Source organism: Corvus brachyrhynchos, unplaced genomic scaffold, assembly GCF_000691975.1.
Source record: "Corvus brachyrhynchos isolate BGI_N302 unplaced genomic scaffold, ASM69197v1 scaffold614, whole genome shotgun sequence".
Taxonomy (NCBI): Eukaryota; Metazoa; Chordata; class Aves; order Passeriformes; family Corvidae; genus Corvus; species Corvus brachyrhynchos.
The window spans coordinates 604,341-626,695 of NW_008237444.1; the positions used below are offsets into that span (position 1 = coordinate 604,341).

General features: G+C 40.2%; 1 protein-coding gene and 1 long non-coding RNA gene across 9 annotated transcripts in view; one reads left to right on the forward strand and one right to left on the reverse strand.

Annotated features, from left to right (window-relative positions):
- The first annotated feature begins 8 nt into the window (after positions 1-8).
- On the forward strand, positions 9-22,354 carry LOC108446029. The gene is made up of 2 exons (XR_001861132.1): positions 9-83; positions 21,223-22,354. It is a non-coding gene; the product is annotated as an uncharacterized LOC108446029 (long non-coding RNA).
- The window catches only part of LVRN (laeverin), a 52,477-nt gene continuing 35,344 nt past the window's right edge, over positions 5,223-22,355 (reverse strand). For 5 of the 8 annotated variants that reach the window (XM_017731408.1, XM_017731407.1, XM_008631503.2 and 2 more), the window contains 10 exons: positions 20,863-20,939; positions 18,895-19,034; positions 16,638-16,693; positions 15,156-15,309; positions 14,178-14,272; positions 13,391-13,498; positions 9,517-9,687; positions 7,843-7,983; positions 6,511-6,586; positions 5,223-5,997 (listed from right to left, as the gene is read on the reverse strand). In XM_017731408.1, the coding sequence (XP_017586897.1) occupies positions 5,851-5,997; positions 6,511-6,586; positions 7,843-7,983; positions 9,517-9,687; positions 13,391-13,498; positions 14,178-14,272; positions 15,156-15,309; positions 16,638-16,693; positions 18,895-19,034; positions 20,863-20,939 (1,165 nt within the window). In that variant the 3' untranslated portion in view covers positions 5,223-5,850. Of the gene's footprint in view, positions 5,998-6,167; positions 6,295-6,510; positions 6,587-7,842; positions 7,984-9,516; positions 9,688-13,390; positions 13,499-14,177; positions 14,273-15,155; positions 15,310-16,637; positions 16,694-18,894; positions 19,035-20,862; positions 20,940-22,355 lie in introns of those variants that run through there. The other 3 variants (XR_001861130.1, XM_017731411.1, XR_001861131.1) reach the window with 3 other exon arrangements.

Genomic DNA, 22,355 nt, shown 5'->3' on the forward strand with positions numbered 1-22,355 from the left:
GGGAAGCCCGCCAAGGAAGGGCCCCGGCGAGCAGAGGAGCGAGGGGAAAGCGCAACGGGAGGAATAGCGGTGCGAGCGCCGAGGTGAGTGACGCCTGGAGAAACGCCTGGAGAGCACCACGGCCGGGCAGGTGGGGGATGATCGCCACAGGAACTGCGGTCTGTGGGAGGGGCCCTGCGCTGGAGCAGAGAAACAGTGAGGAGGAAGGAGTGTCAGAAAGGAGTGGTTCGGGACTGACCTCCACCTGCTTTCCTTCTTCCCGCTGGGCTGCTCTAGGAGGGGAGGTGAAAGAGTTGGGAGTGAAGACGAGCCTGGGAAAAAGAAAGGGTGGGGGGATGGTGATGCTTTAATTTTTGGTTTTGTTTCTCACTGTCAAAGGCTATTTTAATGGACTACAAATATTAGACATCTATTTTAATAGCAACAAATCAAATTATTTTCCCAAAGTCAAGTCCATTTTGTCCTGGTTCCAGCTAGAAGAAGGTTAATTTTTGCAGTAATGAGGAGGGGGCATGTCCAGGACACTGATGTTATGGGTGTTACTCTGCACCGCCAGGGACAGGGGAAAGGAGTCTTTTCCGAAGAGGTCTTTCCCAGGGTTGGTGGAAGGATGGGTCAGGTATTATTTCTGTGTGAATCTGTCTTGTACTGTCAGTTGTTAGTATCATTCCCGTTACTGTTGTTTTCTTATCTCATTGCTGTTTGCAGTCAATTGTTCTTATCGAAACTTGTAATCTTTGCCTTTTGTGCCTCCTCTCCTATCAGTCTGCAAGGAGAGGAGGAAGGAGGGAATGAGCAGGCAGCATGTGGTTTGGAGTCTCAGTGGGAGCACTAAATTGGGGAGTGCTGTTCCTTAACTACAACATGCCCCCGATGATAGCTGGTAAGCGATCTCTGCTCTTTTATCACAACACATGCGCTTTTTAACCTCATGTTCTTCCTGCATTGTCACTAGCTGGGTGCTGTGGCTTTGCGGTGCCGGAGCACAAGGTGCTGCAACCTTCCTAAAAGCATCTCCAAAGCGAAGCCGCTTGGCAGGAGCAGCACACGCTCACACACGCGTGCACACGCACGGATAGCTCCGGCAAATGGGTCAACGGCAAAGAGGCAGGAAGAGTCTCCGTACAGAGTTCCATGGGAGGAGTTTATTGCAGCCACATCATGAAGGGTTCCAGGGACAAAGACGCAAAACGATGAAGGGTCCAAGTACCGGAGCGGAGGGAACATCAGAGACCAATGATCTGAGGGCATGGGGGCGGTACAAAGGCAAGGACTAGGGAATGGGAGCCAGTGCAGAAGCTCTGGGGGAGTGGTGAGGGGCAAGGGCCAATGGGGGAACAGGGAGTGGAGAACCTTCTAGGGCAGGGACATATTAGGTAACAAAGGGTGAGGAGGCCAAGGGCCAACCAAGGAAGCGGAACTGGCATACCTTAACAGAACAAAGCATCCTGGGAGAAGCCTCTTCTGTTCACCCTAACCTGGGGAGGAATCTCTGATCTTAGGGACTGTCCTACCAGGGGTCTCTCTTTGTTCCTTGTAACATAGGGTCACTGGCCACCACACTGCATCAGGACGAGTATCCCACAGCCAGCCAAGGTCAGCCTCCCCCTCTGCCTACTCAGGTCCTTGTCTCATCCCATCACAAAGAATGACAGATAGTGACCCCTCCCGAAGACCACAGCCCACTGTCACTCTGGCGCAGGGAAGGTTTTGACCTCTTAAAGAACCATCACCAAACGCAGCAGCAACAGTGGTTTTATTGAAGTAAGATATTGTGAAAGCAAAACTTACCAAATGGTTGCTTACTGATAGGTTCATTCTGTTATTTACTGCACAGAGGATACAATAGTGATTCACAGTTAGCAATGCACAGTCTTAAATGTGCTGTGATACAAGGTTGTGCACGATGTTGGTCACTTACCAGTGCAGCTGGTAAAGGGTGTTTCAACCTTGAGAAGCAATCCTGAGAGGTGTCCTAGCTCCAGTGGAGGTCACCCCCATGCTACTAGCTCCCTAGCAGGGAGAGAGCTCAGAGGAGGCTCACTTAGGCTGTCATATTTATGGGATAAAGCAGCTGGCTCACAGTCAAATTACAAGTGACGGAAAAGGTAAAGGTGAGACTCCTTGTACCCACAACCCCCTTTGTTCCTTGACAAGTGAGTCTACTGTTCTTGTGTTAATCATATATTTCCAGTTCCAGTTTACAAGTTTATGGCATTAATGGTCACCATGTCACCCTTTTCCTGCGTGGGCTACCAGAGAACAAACTGGAACTAGAGAAGTTTTAGCCTGGTCTAGGCCTATGCTGCCTTTGGACTCTGGACCCAAGTACCGTTAGTTTGGCCAAGGGGTTGAGTCCATACATCACACCTGGCTCTGGAAGAGCCCCTGCAGCTTTGAATCAGGGGATGCAGAGGTGACAGCTCTTTTTAATTTGTGAGTCACCGCACAGCAGGAAAATGGCAAGGCCACATCTCAGTTCATTTTTTGGCTTTTTAGCCCACATCCCTTTTCCCTACCCGATGGTCACCTTTCTGGGACTTGCACCAACCCTGAAAGAAGCAGCAGGCTGCTCCACCCACCTCATCAATGTGCCATCAGTGCAGCCAGATGGTGTGGGGCTTGTGCCTTGGCCACCCAGGCCCCTCAAGCTGCCTTCTCCTCACTTGCCTGGGAGGCTTCTTGGGGTGCCAGGATGGAAAGGGGGCACACCCAGTGGGGCAGTAGGACAACTGTGCCAGGAGATACAGAGGAGAAGCTGGCTGGTGCTCTTGAACCTTGATTTAAACAGCTCCAAAGTCTCCTTCTCCACTGGGCTTGGCATGCATCCTTGCCAGCTCATGAGTCTGATGGCCTGTCACACATGCATACAATATGGGCAGAACAAGTGTAACTTTTTGACTTCCATACTCTGAAGGCAGAGAGCAGGACTTAAAGCAAAAAGCTGGTCTTTTCACATCTATCTACTTTTTTCCCCACTCAGGGCCTACTGAATGCATCCTATCTATCAATGACAAAGCCATTTTTACTGGAAATTGCCCCATACATGCACATCTTCACAATTACATGCCCCATAACACCTACACAGTCTGCATAAGTACTCTTAAAGCTCATTTCCTGATGTCCTCATATTAATTTCCAATGAACTTTCTTTCACCCCAATTCTCTCTGCAATAAAGCAGCATTCCCAGCTTGCCCTGGATTCTTCCCATGCACCTCTTCTTCCATTGTTGTATTTAGCAGTTGCCACTCTCCAAACCTCTCTACTCAGCTTGTACTCAACAGCAGCAAGAGCTGCCACTGATACAGCCACCAAGTGCAAATGTGTGGATTCTGGAAATGATTCAGATGTGCTCCTACTCAGGCAGCTTGTCTAGCAATCACCTTCACCATTCTGCCTCTGCCATGAAAACTGCTGAAATTTTGAAATACAGACTGTCAGTGGGAGACAGGCAGTTGATGCCTTAAGAGGCCACCTAAAAACAGAGACTAGACAGGAATAAGGGAATAAAGGTAGGTATTTATTTGAAAGGCCTTCAGAGGTGCCCCCTGGGGAGCCAGAGGCTACTGCCAAGATGGATCCCAAGATGGATGACAGGTCATGAGTTCTTCACACTTTTACAGGTTTGGTTCATTGGCACATCAGGGTTAATTCTCCAATTAAAGCTTCCATTTAATGATGTAATTTCCCCTCTGCTTGCCCCCCTTAGAGCTTCTTTGGTTTATACTTTTTGGGCCTAGGATGGTCTGGGTGTCCTTGAAGAGCAGGCCCGGGGAGGCTTTGTTATGTCTACCTAGCATGAGAGAGCAGAAATTAACAGGCTGCAAGAAACTTCAGAGTCACACACTGAACAGTATAGAATTTGAAAAATATAAAAGTTAAAAACGAGGGCCTCACAGTCAGGAGCCATCACTTGAAAATAACTTCTTATTTAAACTTCTTCTAGTCATTTTTACATATTGGCACTTCAAATTAAATGTTTTATTCAGTAGGATGAAGAAAAAAGTAAGAAAAGCATGGAAGACTGGTTAGAAAGGAAGAGTGGTTGCTCATGGTTGCAAAGAAATAGTTTGAACCTACTAGGCATAAGGTAAATTTATGGGATGTTTCTTGAGCTTTGCTTAGCCCACCTGATGAGGCATACAGTGCCAGTGATTAACTAGTGGAAATCACAGAGAATGCTGAAGCAAAACAGCTTCAGTACTGGCACAGGTTCCCCAGAAAGGCTGTGGACAGCTCATCCCTGGAGGTGTTCGAGGCCAGGCTGGACAGTGCTTTGAGCAACCTGTTCTAGTGGAAGGTGTCCCATCCTATGACAGGGGGATTTGAAATACATAATCTTTAAGGTCCCTTCCAACCCAAACTGTCCTACAGGTTGTATGATAAAACCCCTGTAATTCACCACAGCCTCTCTCAATCAACTTGAATAATACTTGCAAGAATGCATGCAATTTTCTTTGGTATTATCTTTAACTAGATCAGTTGTTCCCAGCACAAACTTGTGTCACTAGTTGGTAATTCCCATACAATAAAGGGGTTCTTAAACAGTCTCAAAATAGTTTCAATTTTTCTTTGCAGCTGCGGGGAGCAGAGGACATTCAGTGCAGTCAATATGGCAGTGTTTTTCTGAAATGTATTTAGAGGATGCCAGTGAACAATCCTTTGTATTAACATGTCTGGGTTTTATTCTGGTCTTTTCATAGAGCAGTATTCTAACTTATTTTGTCTCCTGCATTCCCACATAACAGTGTTTTGTGATCCATTACATGTTAACTGATCACCTGTAGTGTAATTTTGTCATAATACTGTTACCTCACAAATAAATGAGTTGCATGGACTGAGGATCCCATAGTTTTTTTAAGGACAAGCGAATATGGTTTCCTAATACTAGTGGACTGAATTTTGCCTGACACCTCCAAAATGCTGTGTAAGCAAGGTGATTAACCTTGTATCTACAGCACAGGAGTTGGCCTCTATGATTCTGATGGGTCCTTCTAACTCAGCATACTCAGTGATTCTATGATCAGTGAGCACCTCAGTGATGTTCCAGAAGGGATAGTTTGAACTAGTTGCACACTAGTGCCATGGACAAAATGACCATCCAGTGTCACACACCAGGAACTCATCATCTCCTAGACAAATTTTATCCAAAAATAGTCCAGTTCACACACTCCAAGACCATGCTGGGGGCTGAAGCATGCTAAATGGAGACAAGCAGCAGGGTCTCTTCAAAAGCACATTGCTGATCAAACACAAGTGTAGACACATTAAGTACAGACCTGCTAAGAAAAAACAAAGTTTGAATGACAAGGCATAAATTTCTTAATTAATATTAAAATTTGGGGATTCTTTGGTCTTTTCCTCTCTGCAGATCTGGAGTCATTCTGAAGCTCATGTTTCACAGCACTGTTCTAAATTATTGTCCTCTTTGCAATTTAAAAACATAGAAGTGGAGACAGATTATAGATCATTGTACAAATGAAACAAAACAGAATATAAAGTTTTTCAGCTTCCTCACATGTTTTTGCCACAAATATGCAGCACACCTTTCATTTGGATATTCAGAAAAAAACCCCAAAGGATTCAGGACTGTATCTATATGTTAGATTATTATTAGCAATGCATCCCTAAGACCTCATTCAGGAGGAATTTTTTTTAGATATAAGATACTAATATGTTTATAAGTTCTTTTCCTGAATCCTTCTTTTCTTTGTGAATTAATTTATCCAGATTTTCCAGTGGGAAGACAACCACAGGACTCAAAATGTGCTTTACCTTTACTTACAGCTTATAATGAATACCAATATGATAGTGAATCACATATAATATACTGGAAACTGTTTTCCAAGTCAATCATCTACATTTTTCTCTAACCAGCTGGCAACTTCGATTAGTAGTTTTCTCCTTTCAATATTTTCAAGTTTTGCAGATTCCAGTAGCAGAGTAATAGCCTCTCTCTCATCCTCTTCCAAAGTAGCATTATAAAAAACCTGCAACTGAAGAAATAAATGCGTGATCTTAGTTCATGTAACTTCACTTGCAGCAAGCAACTGTGTGCCTGACAGGTGCTTTCAACAGACATGCACAGAAAAGGGGCAGATGACAGAGACTAAAGAGGGGATGGGGCAAGGTTACTGATTTACACTAACATGGGAAAGCTCCTTACATATCAAGAATGTGCCCTTTTGCTGTTCCTCTAAAAATCCTTTCAAATGCAGACAACTTCACTGGTACTGGTGGTACCACACTGTCTAGGACTAGTTGGGTAGAAGAATCCTCTTGTGCTGCCTGTTCTACAATCACAGAACAAGAAATCTTTCTCATCAGTCTAATAGGCAAAAGACAAGAGAGGACTGAAGAATAGTAAAGAAATACTCAGGGGAAGCAATGATTGAACAATATGAGAAGTTATACAGATGTCAGTATGACAACCTAACATGCCAGCAGCCCAACTGCTGGTATATTACAAACTGTCAATAAAGTTGAGACTAAATGCTTCTCTGGTTTACCTCTTGGATCTGTACATCTGTTTTGACAAATCTTCCCATGACTTTTAGTACATCATGCAGTAATTCCTGCCCATATCTGTAAAATTGAGATAAAGGTCCTTCAAATAGCATGTTAGCAAATATACTACAGTTCATCTCATTTGAAAATACTCCCACTATTTAGTTATTATTCACTATGTTGCAAATACCAACTAAGCTGAAGTTTGCAACTGTGGATTGTTTTCCCTCTTTTAAAGAACTACCATTAATATCCCATTTAGACACTTGAACTGCATGAAATACGATAATTACCTTTCATTCTCTTTTCTGAGTAAGATCTGGTATTTGTACTTTGGTAATGTGAATTCTTTGCATGAAATAGATAATCTCTCTGAGCCCATACAGCCAAACCGAGCTAGAAAGGCTAACCAGTAATTTGCCTAACAAGTTGGTGTTCCTGTTGTTATCCTGAGGGTGGCGTATAAATAAACACTTGCACTATTCTTTTAGTTTGAAATTAAGGGGTCAATTTTCCAGCAAAATCCTCATCAGTTTAGAACACAGAAAAGCTCTGTCAGGGAACAAGTTGGTTGGTATGACACAAATCTGCTACAACTTGTCTTTTCTAGCATTAGCAATAATTTACACATTTGAATGTTCTCAAATGGCTGGTTTCGGTTATGCTGCCACTAATGGATCACAGTGGCCTCCTCTGCCATCAAAAGCAGCTGGAATGTGTACTCTGTCACAGCCCTGCTGCTTTTCTTCATTGCCAAGGGGAGAGGGAGTGTTCAAACAGACATCAAAAGACTTGCTTTGCTCAAGAGAGGTAGCCCAAGCTCACCTGCTGTTTCCCTGCAGCAGTACAGGTAGGCTGGAGGTAGGTTAAGATTTAAGTCAGGGAGTAACACTGTAGTTGGTCCTAGCAGCGCTAGCATGCCTGCATGCTCTAATCCCCAATCTCTTCATACTTTCTTTGGAAAAGAGGTGAGGATTTTACTTCAGTATTTTACACCCACAGTTTACAGCATTTTATACCCACACTTGTAAAATCCTAGTGGTTAAACCCACTTCTAGAGTCAGAATTGTCAGGAGTACTTAAAACCACAGAAACAGTCATGAACAGGCTAATTTTTAAAGTCTTCTGTGTTTAATGAGCTATTCTTTGGTATTAAACCCTGATCAGATTTGAATCCCTGAAAACTCTGCTCTGCATACTTAATTGAATCAGTCATTACAAAAAACCATCTCTGGAGGGAAAATCAGCACCTGAATTTTACAGCTCAAACATAAAAACAGAGGAAGAAGCCAAAGAGCCACAGAAGTTAAAGGAAGCCAAAACTTGTTGCTTACCCTTGACTTAGAAGTGGCCAATTTTCCGTAACGAATTCCCAGGCTATACGGTGCCCAATATCCGTAGTCACTACGTGTGAGATGATCGCTGAAGTACAATTGGAAGAAAATAATGTGTCACTGAGTCCATATTGCAAGTATCTGTTAGAAAAGCAGGAAAGAAATAAACCTGTCACTTGCTGTTTTACAATGGAAATATACAATTTTGCAATCTGGAAATATAATCCAGTTCACCAAAATTCCTATCTCAACAAATATCAGCATGTGGAAGGTTATACCAAAGTTGGTGTCACTCTGAGCTGTGTATTCAGCTTGGGTTTTGTCCTCAACATTTCTGAAATCCTGTTTTTGCACACTGACTCTTCACGTCTTAGTGAAGTGAGGGTGTAGAATGTCAAATAGACATACGTGTGCTTCTTATCTTTGCGGCAGAAGGACAACTGCTCCTACCAGACAAGCCTGCTCCTCACCTTCAGGTGATTCCCTTCACTGTGACTCAGATGGAGCCTACAGAGTATGTCAACAGTGAGACACTGTTACACAAAAGTGACCCGTTTATAGGGTTCCCTATAACAAGACTCAGGAAGGAGTTTTTCATGAGGGCTAAGGCAGAATTTCAGAAGTATTTCAAGAAGTGCCTGCCAATGTTGTCAGCAGCAGCAAATGCCTGAACATCTTGAAAAGTAATTATTTTCTTTGTTGCCTCAATGTTTTACCTTGCATGCTCCTACTTTCAAAAGAACTCTTTTAAAAAGAGTTATTTTCTCATAGGGTCTTGCAGGTAGCTGCTTTATTTATGGGTAGAGTACCTGAGTGGGGTTTCTCCCCTTCGCATGTCACCACTATGCTTAACATAATGGACAAAGTATTGTGAGGGCCAGGAAGAGCACATCTTAACATTCTTCGACCCAAAAAACTCCCTGGATGGCATTTCAAAAAACAGATTGGCTTATCAGCTACTAAGGCACACAGAGGAAGAAGCTCATCAAAACTCCCTGATCTTGTCAGGGAATGGTGCTGGCCTGTTGCAAGAAAAAGGCAATAAAGGATCATAGGTTAAGTGGGAAATTAACATAGCTGATTGGGCATCTCTTCGCAACACTTCTTGTCTTATTCTCAGTCATATTTGTTCTGTCTTCCCAAATGACCTCCACACCAGAGTAGGTGTCTGGAAGGAGGAAAGTGCTACTTCCACACCTTTAGACCCATGGAGTTTATGCGAATGCTTGGATGATAATTCTTTAGACCATCACTGCCAAAATTCCATTCCTTAACAAATGCTTTTGGTAATACAAACATTACAGATTAGAGAATTGAACATTTTTACTGAGAAAGATACAGATGCCAGTAAAAGAAAATAAACACAGTGTTCCAAACTCTGTTCTGGAAACATTTGGACAAGACTCTTCGATACATGTCTTAACTTTTTGGTTGGCCCACATGGAGTCAGGACTTACAACTTGATGACCTACATGTTGCATCTGCAGAAGGATTGTTTATTTGTGTTTGTCCCATTTTGTATACTTGCTCCCTAACAAAACTCTTTAAAACTTTACCAGTGGTCGACAAGACACATGCTTCTGTGGCAGGCAAACCTCCACCAGCTTTGCACAATAAAGTATTTTTGTTCTTATTATTTACTTCTATCTGCACAGATACTTTGATCAAGGTCACCTGTAAAGTAACCATGGCTCATTGGCACAGCTCATGGCATAGAGCAGGATGTCTTCATCTTCCTCAACGGAGTCAGTATGGTTATACATTTTCCATGCAAAATTCCATTCTTTATCACTTCCCACTGCAACACCATAGCAGCAGACTGTTTTTCTAATTAAAAAGGGAATTCTGCAAGGCAAAATATGATTAAAAGGTACTGTACTGTTGTAGAGGCAAACCCTGCTGTTAATGCGCAACTGAAATCAAATGTTTATTTACAGTTAGAAGATACACAGCAATGGAAATATAAAATAGTAATGTAAATAAGGATAAGAAATTTGATGGTTTTATTTATGATTTAAGCATTAAAAAAGCATGCAGTTTAAAGGAAAACCAAAAACCCCAACATTTTTTAGAGCAGTTGGAGCAGACTATTTTGTGTGCATACAGTGTCAATGCCACTGTCACAGCCTGGGCAATGGGTCACACCATTAAAGACTGCACCACTGCATATATGCATTATTCCAGACAAGCCTTTTTAAAATTTCTTCAGTGAATGCATCCAGTAGGAAGAGTCATTTGCAGCACAAAAGGAAACAGAAGGGACATTTTTCCATGCAACAGGCAGCCTCCTATTACTCCCATTCCAGGGAAGAGTCCTCAACATGGCAATGAATTTCATAACAGAAATTAAATGCAAACTTTACCAGTGTAATGCTCCATATGCAAAGGCTGACCAGAAAATTTCTCCTGTAGCAATGATGTGTCCCTGATATTAAGACATTGTAAACACTTTCCAGTGATAGCGGTATTCTACTATGCAGGCTATCTGAAAACAGTTTCAGCTAATGGTATTTTGGACTAATTCCCTACAGAAAAATGGGTCCCTTTGCTACAAGCAAAACATTTGGCTTCCCTACATCATCCTGTTAGTCTGCTTATCATTACATTAGGCCAGGATTGTAAGTAGAGGTGTAAAAATTATCCTCCCCTTGATGAGGGAAAAACATACAAGTTTCTGGTCACAAAAGCCATTCTTCAGGCCCAAAACTGGAAACAGCAAATTTAAATACAAGTTGAGAAAATTTCCTGAGTTTCAGCAGAGTATCCTATAGAAAATGAAGATGATGCCAACAGAGTTAGTTAGTCAGAAAGAAGGATATATGACATCAATCTTCTGAGTACAAGGTAGAGAAAAGGAAGTTATAGACTCTGGAAACGAAGGACTACTAGGAAAGAGGGAGAGAGCTGGGTGTTTTACATGACAGACATCATGTGTTAGTGAAAAGGCAAGATGCAGGGATTTTGGCAGTCCTGTTGCAGGTGGGGCATTTCACTGTCATAGTAACAGAAAGCATGGGCATATTCTATATTCACTTCAAGGAATAGTTTGGATTCATTTACCTAGATACTTGCTGTGACATAAGGGATTTGCCACCAAGATGACATGTAGAGTAGTTATGTCAGGCTAAAGTATCATGCTGTGAGGAATCCCCCTCTGGCAGATCTTATTTGAGTTGCAGGGTCTGGTAATTTGTTTTATAATCCTTTCATAATACTGCAGTAAGGGGTCACAGTAAGGTGATAACAGGGTAAAGCTGTTTTGGCCAACGTACAGCTATTCATTTTGCTACTGAAGCTGTTCCAGTAGTTGCAAAAAATGTTTGTTAGTAAGTGTAAAGCTGTTGTGTGTGAATAGACAGGTTCTGTGTATCATTTGGCTGCAGCTCTGATGTGCAACATTCAAGGCAGGTTGGACGGGCAGCCTGCTATGGGACAATGGTTTGCTGGCTGATGACATCTGGGGTGGCTGTGAAGTGGTTTATGTTGTGCAGTTCCCACTATAGTCCAGAGGACTTTGGAGCTTGAGGTTATTTTAGGTGAGGGGTGTGACTTATGCATCTTGATATTTTTCATGGGAGTGGCTGTGTGATTTGATGTTACTGGCCTGCCAGGATCCCTCATTTCTGGATCTTGGGGAAGATGCAAAAAGCTGCTGGAAAGCAGGGCAGGTTATTTTACATTGTGTTTTTGGAACCAATCCAGAAATGACATAGTGGTTTCTTAACTTTTGAGGGTAGCAGCAGAATATGTGAACCTTTAGTAAACAAGTAAAATGAACAGCAATGCTGTCCCTCCCCATAGGCTAGTTTCCTTCTTTCAAAAGACAAGCCAGTAACAGCACCTAAGAGAATACATTAATTTAACAAGCATCACTACCCTCCTATAATAAAAAAGAGTAAAACAGAGAAATTGGCTGGGGATTACAGCTCTTGGCTTGTTATTTTCATGAAACAGATAAAAATGCACTGTATCGAGTCCAGTTGCATTCTGCCAGGAACTGTTTGGAAATGTTCAGCTGAAAGTTGATAACCCAATCTGAAACAGAAAAGCATTACTTTTTTCCACAGATGTGAGAATCCTACTGGGTTCCACCTGTGGCAGAACAGCTGCAGTGTGCTGTTATGAGTTTGCTCTCAGCATGAAGAACGTAAGAGCAGCTAAAGGGATTTTGCTGTGAAATATGGGTCAAAAGTGTATTGTGCCTGTTTCCGTTCCTACCCAGCACATGAAAAGTCTCTAGATTAACTGCATGGGAACAGTAATCTGTCACTTGAAACCTAAGAAGTGTCCTTCTTCTATGGGGTTTTCTCCTTAAAACATGATCATTTTTTTCACTTAACAGAATTCAGAATTTCATTTTTTTCCACACATAAAACCCGTAAAATCCCTTTGAACTTTTCTCAGTGCCAAGAAGATCAGCAAAATTAATATTCTTCATCAAATTCAAAACTCAATCAGCTAATATATTTCATAGACTTTTCAGCTCTTCAAGTCAAATAAGGTATGTAGTATTCCATCACCTCAAATGTTATTAATAGGGGAAGATGACTATTTTGAAAACAGACAGACAATTCGGCACAGTATTGTTGCTTCTAGAGTGGGATTGCAAGAATATTCTCTCTAGAATGGAACAAAATGTATTTAGGCTTTTTAAACTTTTCAGTCTAACTGCAAAACTCAGTTGGGCTTTTATAAGTATGATCACTATGAAGCTGTTTTAGAAAACTCAAACATAATAGTACAAGTTCAGTTTACTTAGCCAACTACATATATCAACAGAGATACAAATAATGACACAATATTTATCACAACTACAACAAATAAAAATGAACTTTAAATATTCACTCACCGGTGCCAATACTATTTGACTATTGCATAGAAAGACATTGAAAGAAAGAGGGAAGAAAAGAGAATAAGAATTTCAATACATTGTAAATTTTTTTTTAATGATGCAATACTTGGATACAGAAAGTCTCCTCCTGGTAGAGTCCAGACTCCATTCTCACGGACCAGACCCCTGACCACTAGGCTCCAGTATCAGCATAAGGACTAACAGCTGTTCCCAGCACCTCTTTATGTGAACACAGAACATGCAAGGCACTTTGATGGGCTCATCACGGGCAGATGGCTGCATCATGCAAACATCACTCAGTATTGTTAAGAGAAGCTTAAAAGCTGAGTTGGTATATGTTACAACCCAAAGGCTGTTCTGTAGCAAAGGGACTGGGCCATATGGGATATTAACACTAATAGGAGGTTCACCTGTTAACATGGCTAACCATATTTTGGTCTTCATGGCAAAATCTCTATCCTCCAGCCTGTAAAGTCTATGTAAAAAGCCTAAGTAATTATGAAATCATCATAAAGCTGGGATTTGGGGAAGAGGATGATGCTGGGGAGACATAGTTGTCTTAAATTCTGTCATTCTGTCAAGAAATAAGAGCAGTGTACAGAGGCATTTCTCCTTCTGCCTTCCCCTTTTAACAGCTTTTTAATGTTCCACCTCCCCTAGACATGCACACCTCTAAGAGCAGATCATCATTCTTACTTGTGCTCAGGGTTGTCCATCCATTTAGCATACAGTTCAGATGACAGGTCCAAACAGTCTTGGAGGCCCAGCCAGCACGCTGTTGCAAAGAGTTTTTCCAAATACACTCTTGAAGGGAAGTTAAAACAGTAAGAATAAAAGAGATGCATACCACATTTGGAGTGCTTGAACTGTGCCTGACCACCACAGTTTCAGAACATGATGCCATTAACCTGTGAGAACCTCCACTAGGAACAGTTGAGTTTTAATAAAATAATTAAACAAACAATAGTGGTCTCCTGACATCAGTATTAATGGATACTAGTGAGGCAACCAATGTACTATATTTTTTGGTTAGTTTTTTGTATGGTTTATATCCCTCTTGGAAGTTTTAAGGTACTGGTTGCATCTAGTCCAAATCACTCTGATGTTCAAGCCTGTCGCTGCAGTGGCCTTGCAAATGAAGTACTTTAAAGTTTAAGTGACTGATCCAAAAATCGTATCTTAAGTTTGTTGTTGTCAGTTTTTCTTCAGCTAGCCTCCTGTTGAGCTGTTATCTGATAAATGAGAGCCACCACTAAGATCCTTAAACTATCATCCTTTATGCTCCTATCCTGATACTGCAGTTTCACTGGAGGTGTCATCATAAGGAATACACACTTACAGGACAGTAAAATAACAATTTGTCTACATTCACATTAGTTAGAGAATTATTCCTGTATCTTGTATTTAATTTACACAAGCAAACTGCAATGTGTCAGATTCAATCACATCAGAAAAAAACTTTTAAGAAAAGCAGAATACTTACTGAGCAAAATAGTCATCTTCCAAAGCATCAACATTTTGATGAATAAAACCTGCATAATAATGGTATATTGGCAACATTCTCTTTAAAAGGTATTTCTTTTAAAAGAAGGGAAAGAAAAATTACTTTCATTTAGATGCAAGTTTTTATTTTTCTTATTTACATAGATTTATCCTAAAAATTTACCACTATTAATGTCTTGAAAACACAGGATATTAAATAAAATATAAATTTGGTCTAAAATTCAATATACCTGTACCTCAATTCAAACTGGCACATTACCATTTCACATCACTAGGACCTTTCAACTTATTATGAAAGAACACAAATTCTCAGAAAAACAGGAAAAAACCCTTCTCAGCTGGAAATACTTTGTTCTTCTCACTTATTTTCACATACCTTTACTTTCTAGAACTTAAGAGAACTAATACTGTGTGACTGTATTTATTTTAAACATAAGTGAAATCTTCAAATAGAAGTCAAGGAAATAAATCTGACAGTATTATCTCAGGTAAGTCATATATGGGAGAGAATAATTTCAGTTAGTATCTACACCCAATTCCTTCTTTCACTCCATGAATATGAATGGAAAGGGAGCACAAAGCACAGAGCACATATATACTGTATGCCTTTTGTATATAGCAGTGTTGGTCTTTTCACTTACTGCTGACTGATAGCTGTATTTTCCAGATTTGCAGTTTCAAAAAACCAAGGATGAAGCTTAATGTAAAGAATGTGAATGTATTTCTGCTTTTCGATAAGAATAACTGAAGATTCAATGAGACTTATCATTGACTAATATGTATAATTAAGTTCCTCCTCTTATTAAAAAAAAAAGTTGATGAAGTCATGCAAAAGGAATGACAAGAACTCTGACCCATCATACTCACCACTACATTCTTGAGAATTTAAAAAGCATTAATTTTAGACTGATGTATTTGCGTGGTCTAGTATCTTTGCTAACTAACAAAATGGTCATACCTTTAAAAGTGGATATACTTCATAGTTCTTCAGTATACTTTCCAAATTATCAGGTATTAGGTTTAACAATACCACATTCCATATGAAGAGTTCATCTTCTTTGGCAAGGTATTTTGTTAGTTCAAGTGCTGTTTCAATTGGAACATATCCAAAGCTATGTAAAAAAAACCAAAACAAAACAAAAAACCCACACACATTTTAGCATACTTATTCACATTAATTATCTACCACGAATATCTGGTTTTTTATGAAACAGACAATAAGACATCAGGATACCGTGTGGAAAGTAGGCGGGAAAAGACGTTGGAAAAAATAAAATAAATATAAATAAATGGTGATTTTAGGATCTTAACTCTCAAAACATCTATTAAAGAGCACAGTGCCACTATCAAAGTAATAGGACAATCATGGCAGTAAGCGTGGCAGTATGCACACTGTATCTGCTTGTGTCTGCAGGATACGGTACAAGCACATTGACAGCATGTGTCAGTCCCACTGGAACAAAATTAAGAAGAAAAGCACTGTTTTAGTTATAATACGATTTTATTTTTATTATGAAACAACTTACTTTCATTACATGTTCTTCTGTGGAATAGACATTATTATAAAAATCAAACCATTTAATTCACATGCATACTATGTGTGGAATTAACTACTTCAGCATGGCGTTTCTGCCCCTCAGTGTGGAATAAGCATGAAATTCATTTTTTCACAATAAAATTCCACTTCGAGCCCCTTTCCTCCAGAAAAAAAAATATTTTTGGTGTACTTATATAGCAGCACAGTTCTATACTTCACAGTTACATTCGTTATTAACTACTAGTTTTGAGCTCTGTGATGAAAAAGGACATTTGTATGGGAGGAGGAATAGGAATTTTTTACTTCCTCCTCTCAGAGGTACTTCCACAGGCCCTGAAGCAGGGCAGTGTGCTTTGGCCACATCATCCCTGAGGTCCCTCATCATAGGGATACCGTCGTCATAGGTGTCTGATGCTTTTGGGACCTCTGGTACATGTGAGGCACAGACACATTTGATGCTTTTTCAGCTCCCTACAGTACTACTTGACCACTCTAGAACCACGGACCTGAACAACCAAGTCGTGACTCAGCAAGAGAAATTAAGGCGGTTTTGAGTGATGCAGTACAGCATAGCTGAGATAGTCCAGGATAAATGAAGGAAGATCAGAACCTTCATTTGGAAACTTTTTTTCCCTTAAGACAAATACAGGTTAATCCCTAAAGAACTCATGGCAGTGCCACTATTTAAAATAATTTCCCAGGAGCTGGAACAAAAGTTAAAAGAAATTTTGAGGTAAATCACTCAGCACTGACAAAAGAAGATTAAGTAACTTTCCCACCATTTTGTCAAAGCAGTAATTCTTACGAGCACACATAGGTAGGAATGAAGGAAGCAGAAGTAGCAATCTTGAGTGTGATCATATATTTTAATAATTTTCTGTAACATATTGGAAACATACTTACTCTGTCAATGCAAAAACATCATCTATCAGCTGGAACCTGCTGACAGCGGGAATGGCCTGCAGAAAGTATTCATGTAATATTAATAGATTTAAACATGTCATTAGGAGTTTACAAAAAGCTTTACTATATTTCAGAAGGATCCCTAACAGGTTTTCTAAATCAAAATAGCCTACAAAACATTGTTAAATGGATCCTGCCTTTTAAGCTGAAATTATTTATATGCTTTACGGGATGTTTTTATATATCTATACACAGAACTACATGATATAGTTATATATTATGTTGTCTATAAACATATAACTACAGTACATTAACCAGAGAATTTCAAGACCCCTCTTATTTGCATGCTGTAATTAAAAGAAAATATTGAAATGCCACATGTCCTAAAAATAACCTAGTTACATAATTTTGGTACTTTTTTTTTTTCCTTTTGAGGCTTAAATATGGAATCTGTACCCAGTGCAGAGCAGAGTGTCTAGCACTGCCATGAAATAAATGACCGAGGCACAGCCATGCACCGGTGTACCTCTGCCCACAGCTCATGCTCTTGTGAGAGGACTGCCATCCTCCTTGTCTCCTCCCTATGCCACGCCTCTGCAGTTTGGTCACTGCTGGAGCAAACACTCCCTCTGACTGCTGGAAGCATGAAGCAGTGCAGAAATGCAAATCTGAACATGCAATGCTGAAACCAGACAGAGGTCAGGTGGCTTGGGCTGACACCCACCAGGGAGGAATGTGAAGCTGGGTGGAAGCTGCATATTCTTGTTCCACCTCTTGATACCAAGATATATTACATAGAGCACGACTACAAGGAATGGATGGCTTTGCACAACTGCTACCCAGAACACTTCCTACCAAGAAGCATTACCACAAAGAACAGGTGGTTCGACCCCAGTGCCACCTGCAGCACTTTGCACAATTGTGGTTTATAAGGCATAAAATGCACCCTGATTTTGTACATAACTGGCAGTTACGAGAGTTTGACACAAAATTGTGGGCACAGATCTATGTGTCTGTCCTCCTCACCCTCCCCAGAAGGGATCCTTTATGGTAAGGCTTGCGTTCTTGACCACACTGAAGGTTTTCACTCAAGAAATTAACTTTGTGATTGCAATCCTGTTGTTAGTGCTCTCCATAGCTATTCTGCAGTTAACGCATTTGTCCCATCAATCCAAAAGAACTACTTACGTTGCATTTTATAACCCATTTGACTTGTGAACCTGTCTTGTTTGAGTGTGACCAAACCTATAGTTAGTAGATTATTCCTGCACCTCCTGTCCAGCCCATAGTTACATTTTTGCAGCACTGTATGGTGCCAAAAAATGGACCCAAGTCAGCCCACACCCAATTTCCTGATGATGTAGGTTTGCTGTGAAAGAAAGAAGCCTAGAAGAAATGAAGCCAGTGTGATGTAGGAAGGTTTAATGTGCTCTGATCAGCCTCATGTCCTGACTCTCTAGAGAAAGCTGACTGCACTGATTACTATTATATTGAAAGGTTAAATTTTCTCAGTTACCAAACCAATGAACTGACTTTTGTTACCAAAACCGATGAGCTGACACCACTGCTGGAGCCTCTGGCTCACTGTAGGATTAGGCAACACTGGAAACCATTACACCCCATATAGAGTCACGGTTGTTCTGTACCACTTTCACCTTCAGTTCAGGCTATGGCAAGTCAAAGGTGGGATGAAATTTACTCTAAGTCAGTGTCTACAGAGGACTGAAAGAGCCCAAGTAGAATTGATTTGAACTTCTAGGAAAATTCTCCACAAAAAACCAAAACCAAACAAAAAAATTCAAAAAACCCCAACTGACCAAAACAGCAACAAAAAACCACCAAAAAAAGTCAGATTTTTTTAATTCCATGGGCAAAAATATTGTGGTTTGACAAAATGTGGAAATAAAAAGCTTTCTCACAACTCTCCCTCTTCATGGTTATAATGCCTTATACCAGATAAAGTTCAGTCACACATTCACACTGAAAGCTCCTTGAGCCAGATTTAAAGAGTTTGGGAAAACCACAAGCTGTTAACAAAATTTCAAGACAGACTGTAATGTAAAGTTATTTTTCATGTTTATATGAAACTGTTCAGGCCTGTCATCTTCCACTACAAAAAGATAGTGACTTCAGTGGTGCAACAATGAGTTTGTCATAATTCCAGGTTTTCATCAATGTGATTCCAGGTAAAAACTGCAAGAAAAAAATACATGGAAAGAGTCTGCTCATAAGCTTGAGAAAACAAACATGATCTTACCTTTGGATCAGTTTCAAGCAAGCGTGCTAATCTCTTCAAGTTTAATTGGTCATAGTTCACTCTGTAGTATCCACTTAAATTTACATTTAGCAAGATCCAGTCATATTCTGACTCTGATACTTGCATTTCAGGAAACATTTCTGTAAAGTGACATTAGAATGTATCATTTTGTTTCCATGCACTGCTCTTCTCTTGCATTTATAAACAATGGACTTGGAGCTCCTCTGAGATCTGAGACACAAGTTTGAGGCTGGACTCAAAAAAAATCCCCCTAAAGCACAGTGCACTTGTGATCTCTGCTCTGCACAGCAGAATGACTTCAACATCCACTGACTCCTCAGGTACTAAGCACCTTGAGATTCTAAGGGGTAGGCTGAAGACCCACTTTGCTCCTACCCTCTAGCTCAAAGGCAGCTGCAAGAGTTCAGAAAGTTTACCCAAGAGTCAAGTCTCAGGATGAGGAGCAATACCCTCCCACGCCTGCTGTAGGGCATGCACCCACAGCACACCTGCTGCTCCCAGCTCCAAAACACAGTGCTCACCACCTTACAGAAGAACTGACCACCTACCAATATTCAGATAAATGGAGAGCAAGAAAAAAAACCTGGTAAGTTTAACAAAGAGACAAGTAATTGAAAATGCTGATTTTAAAGAAGATAGTCCCCACAGTCCTTTTGAGCTACATCATTCACATCATCAGGCTTCCTCCTGCAGTCCATCTCACTTATTCACGTGTTCTTGTCTGATTGACTGCTCCTGATAGCCTACTGTGCATTGAAGGAGCCAGGGCAGCCTTGAAGGCTCTCAGCTGCCTCATCAGAAGAGCATTCAAATGCTGTTTTCACATCCTGATTTGAGAAGGCAAACTCTCTTAAGACAGTAGGACAGTACTGGTTGAGTAGTCTACACCCATCAGTGCTTTACTCTGAACAGAGGACTGAGACTCCAACGTTCAGACAGAGCAAGTACTGCAGGATTCATCCTGTATTCAGACGAATATACGTCTAGATTTTCTTATTTGCCGTGTATACAGTCGAATTAATGATCACTCAAGCTATCTTACTGCCTGAAAAAGAGAGGAAGTAACTTTTAACCAATGCAAACAGAGGGTGGAGAGCTGCAATATGCACAGCATATCGAAGATTTGCTCTTAAGCATTCCATTGCATTAGTCTCTGCATCTTCTTTTGGCTCATCTAAAACCTGATACATGGCTGACTTGCCAAAGAAAAATGATTACCACATTCTAACGATTACACTTCTTCCTCAAAAAAATATAGCTGATTATTGGAAAACACTGAGTTTAGAAATAACTGAATTTTTTATTTGGTTGGAGATGTCCATAAAATAACTTTCTATTATAAGACTTTAAAACTTTTAAAAATCATATTCTTTTGCTAAAAGTATTTTTTCATTTAATTTGCATAAAAAATTAAATGTTGTTGAAAACATTAATTTCTGTTGTTACAGATATTAACAATGTTGGGTCGCTTCCCACAGCCAGTGTTAATTTTTTCAGTCTTGTATCTACTACTTGAGCTGATAATTTTCTGGTATTTCATCAGAAATGAGATCCTATCTATACTCAAAAGCGGGTGTTAACATCAATGAGATCTGTTGGGGTAAGAATAATACAGAAGCATGAGGACTTAAGACTTTGGATTTGTGTAAAAAATTACAAAATAAAAATTTCTGTGGAAATCTCTACTCCTAATGTGTGTTGTACCATATTATTAAAAACTCAAGCTTACACTGAAGTTTGATGCAACATAGAAAAGAACATTATATGGACATAATAAAAAACCTACTGCTATAGTAACACAAAATCTTTACCATGGATAAACACAGAAATTTCTGTATTAAAGATTTATCTCCCCTATTCAATTCAAATATACCTTCTGTTTTTAGAAGACTTTTGAGTGTTTTCATCAGTTTGGTTTTAGCATGTGCAAACAAATACATTACTTACTGCTGCTTTTATCTAGCCAGGTTAAGGGTTGTGATGATCCATTTCTCATCCAAGAAATAGGAATAATCCAGGTGTTACTTAACAAAAAAAAAGGTTATGATTAAAGTTCTTATACTTAAAAATCCCCCTTAGCTGATGCTAAACTACAGTGCAGATTAGTTCTGTCTTGCAAGAATATCCATCTACCTTCTCTCTGATGCATGCAACCTCATCAGATAATGGTATTTCTGTTGGATCAGCATTTATCTTCTCCAAAAGGGAGTTTTAGCATGGCTTTAAAAAGGCACTCATATCAAGAATATTGTTCAGTGCTAGGTGTTTAAACACCATTGTCTCTCTGTGCTGTCTTTCCTTCTCCAGGCAGTAATTTTATCCTCGTCACTTATTACACTTAACCCTGCTTCTGGAGAACTTAAAGCTACTTTTCAGAAGGGCATCTACTGAAAAAAGGTCTCAGGTAATACAACTGTAATTACAACTGTAATTCTGACAACTGTAATTTCTTTTCTGAGGGAATGTAAAACTCCTTTCTGGTAAAAGAGATGAAACCTTCAAACACCTGAAAAATTCTGTAATACATGTCCTGGGCTTTCTTACATTCACATGGTAATTTGTGCTTGCTAACTGTAAAGGACTTCACATTTGTAACTCGGAATTCCTTATCTGAGCTAAGCAAGAATATCGAATGGCTTAATGTTTTGCAATTCCTTGGAAGCAAAGGACCCTGTGGCTCTTGTCAAAATTCCTTTTGCCTGTTTGTATTACCAGCAGTAACTTCTAAGAAAAAAACTGCTTTGGATTTTGCTCTCCTTTACACTTCTTCCACACATGGCAACTCATCTCATGGGCTCCATCTATGCACCCCAAAACTCATGTCAACTGCTCCTTCATGAATTTTCAAACCCTAGCCAGGAGTTTCCAAAGTGGGTGACAAAAGGCAGCTACTTCTATCACCATTTTCAGGCATCTGAGTAAGCAGCACAGTTTTCAAAAGCCCCAGGCACTCAACAGTGCTTGCTGACAATAACTTAAAACTGTTGTTCAGGTATCAGCAGTCTCTGAGAAAGGGGTCATTTATTTATTTAAATACAGCCCTCTTTTCCTTGCCAGGCAGAAGAGACTGGAAATATGTGCACTGGAAAGAAGCTAAGCATGGTTCATCCAGGTCCCCAGTCTGTAGACCTGAGGGATGAGAAAAGACGAAAACACCAGGCAAAAATCCTCCCTGCGACACACTCATCGCCGAAGTCTGTCTTTATTCTTATGTGGCTGGAAAAGTCACTATTCCAGAGGAAAGCAATTTTTTGGCAAAACAAGCAGAGTTTGCAGAACAATTGCAAAGTCCAGTCTCAAACAGATTTTACTTGACTGTTCATAACAAGAAAAAAACCACAAGTTAAAAAATCAGATGGTCAAAATATGTTGTCATAACTGAAGAGCTTCCTGTAAAAAGCAGGGTATAAACATACAATAAAACCACAAGCTAAACATAC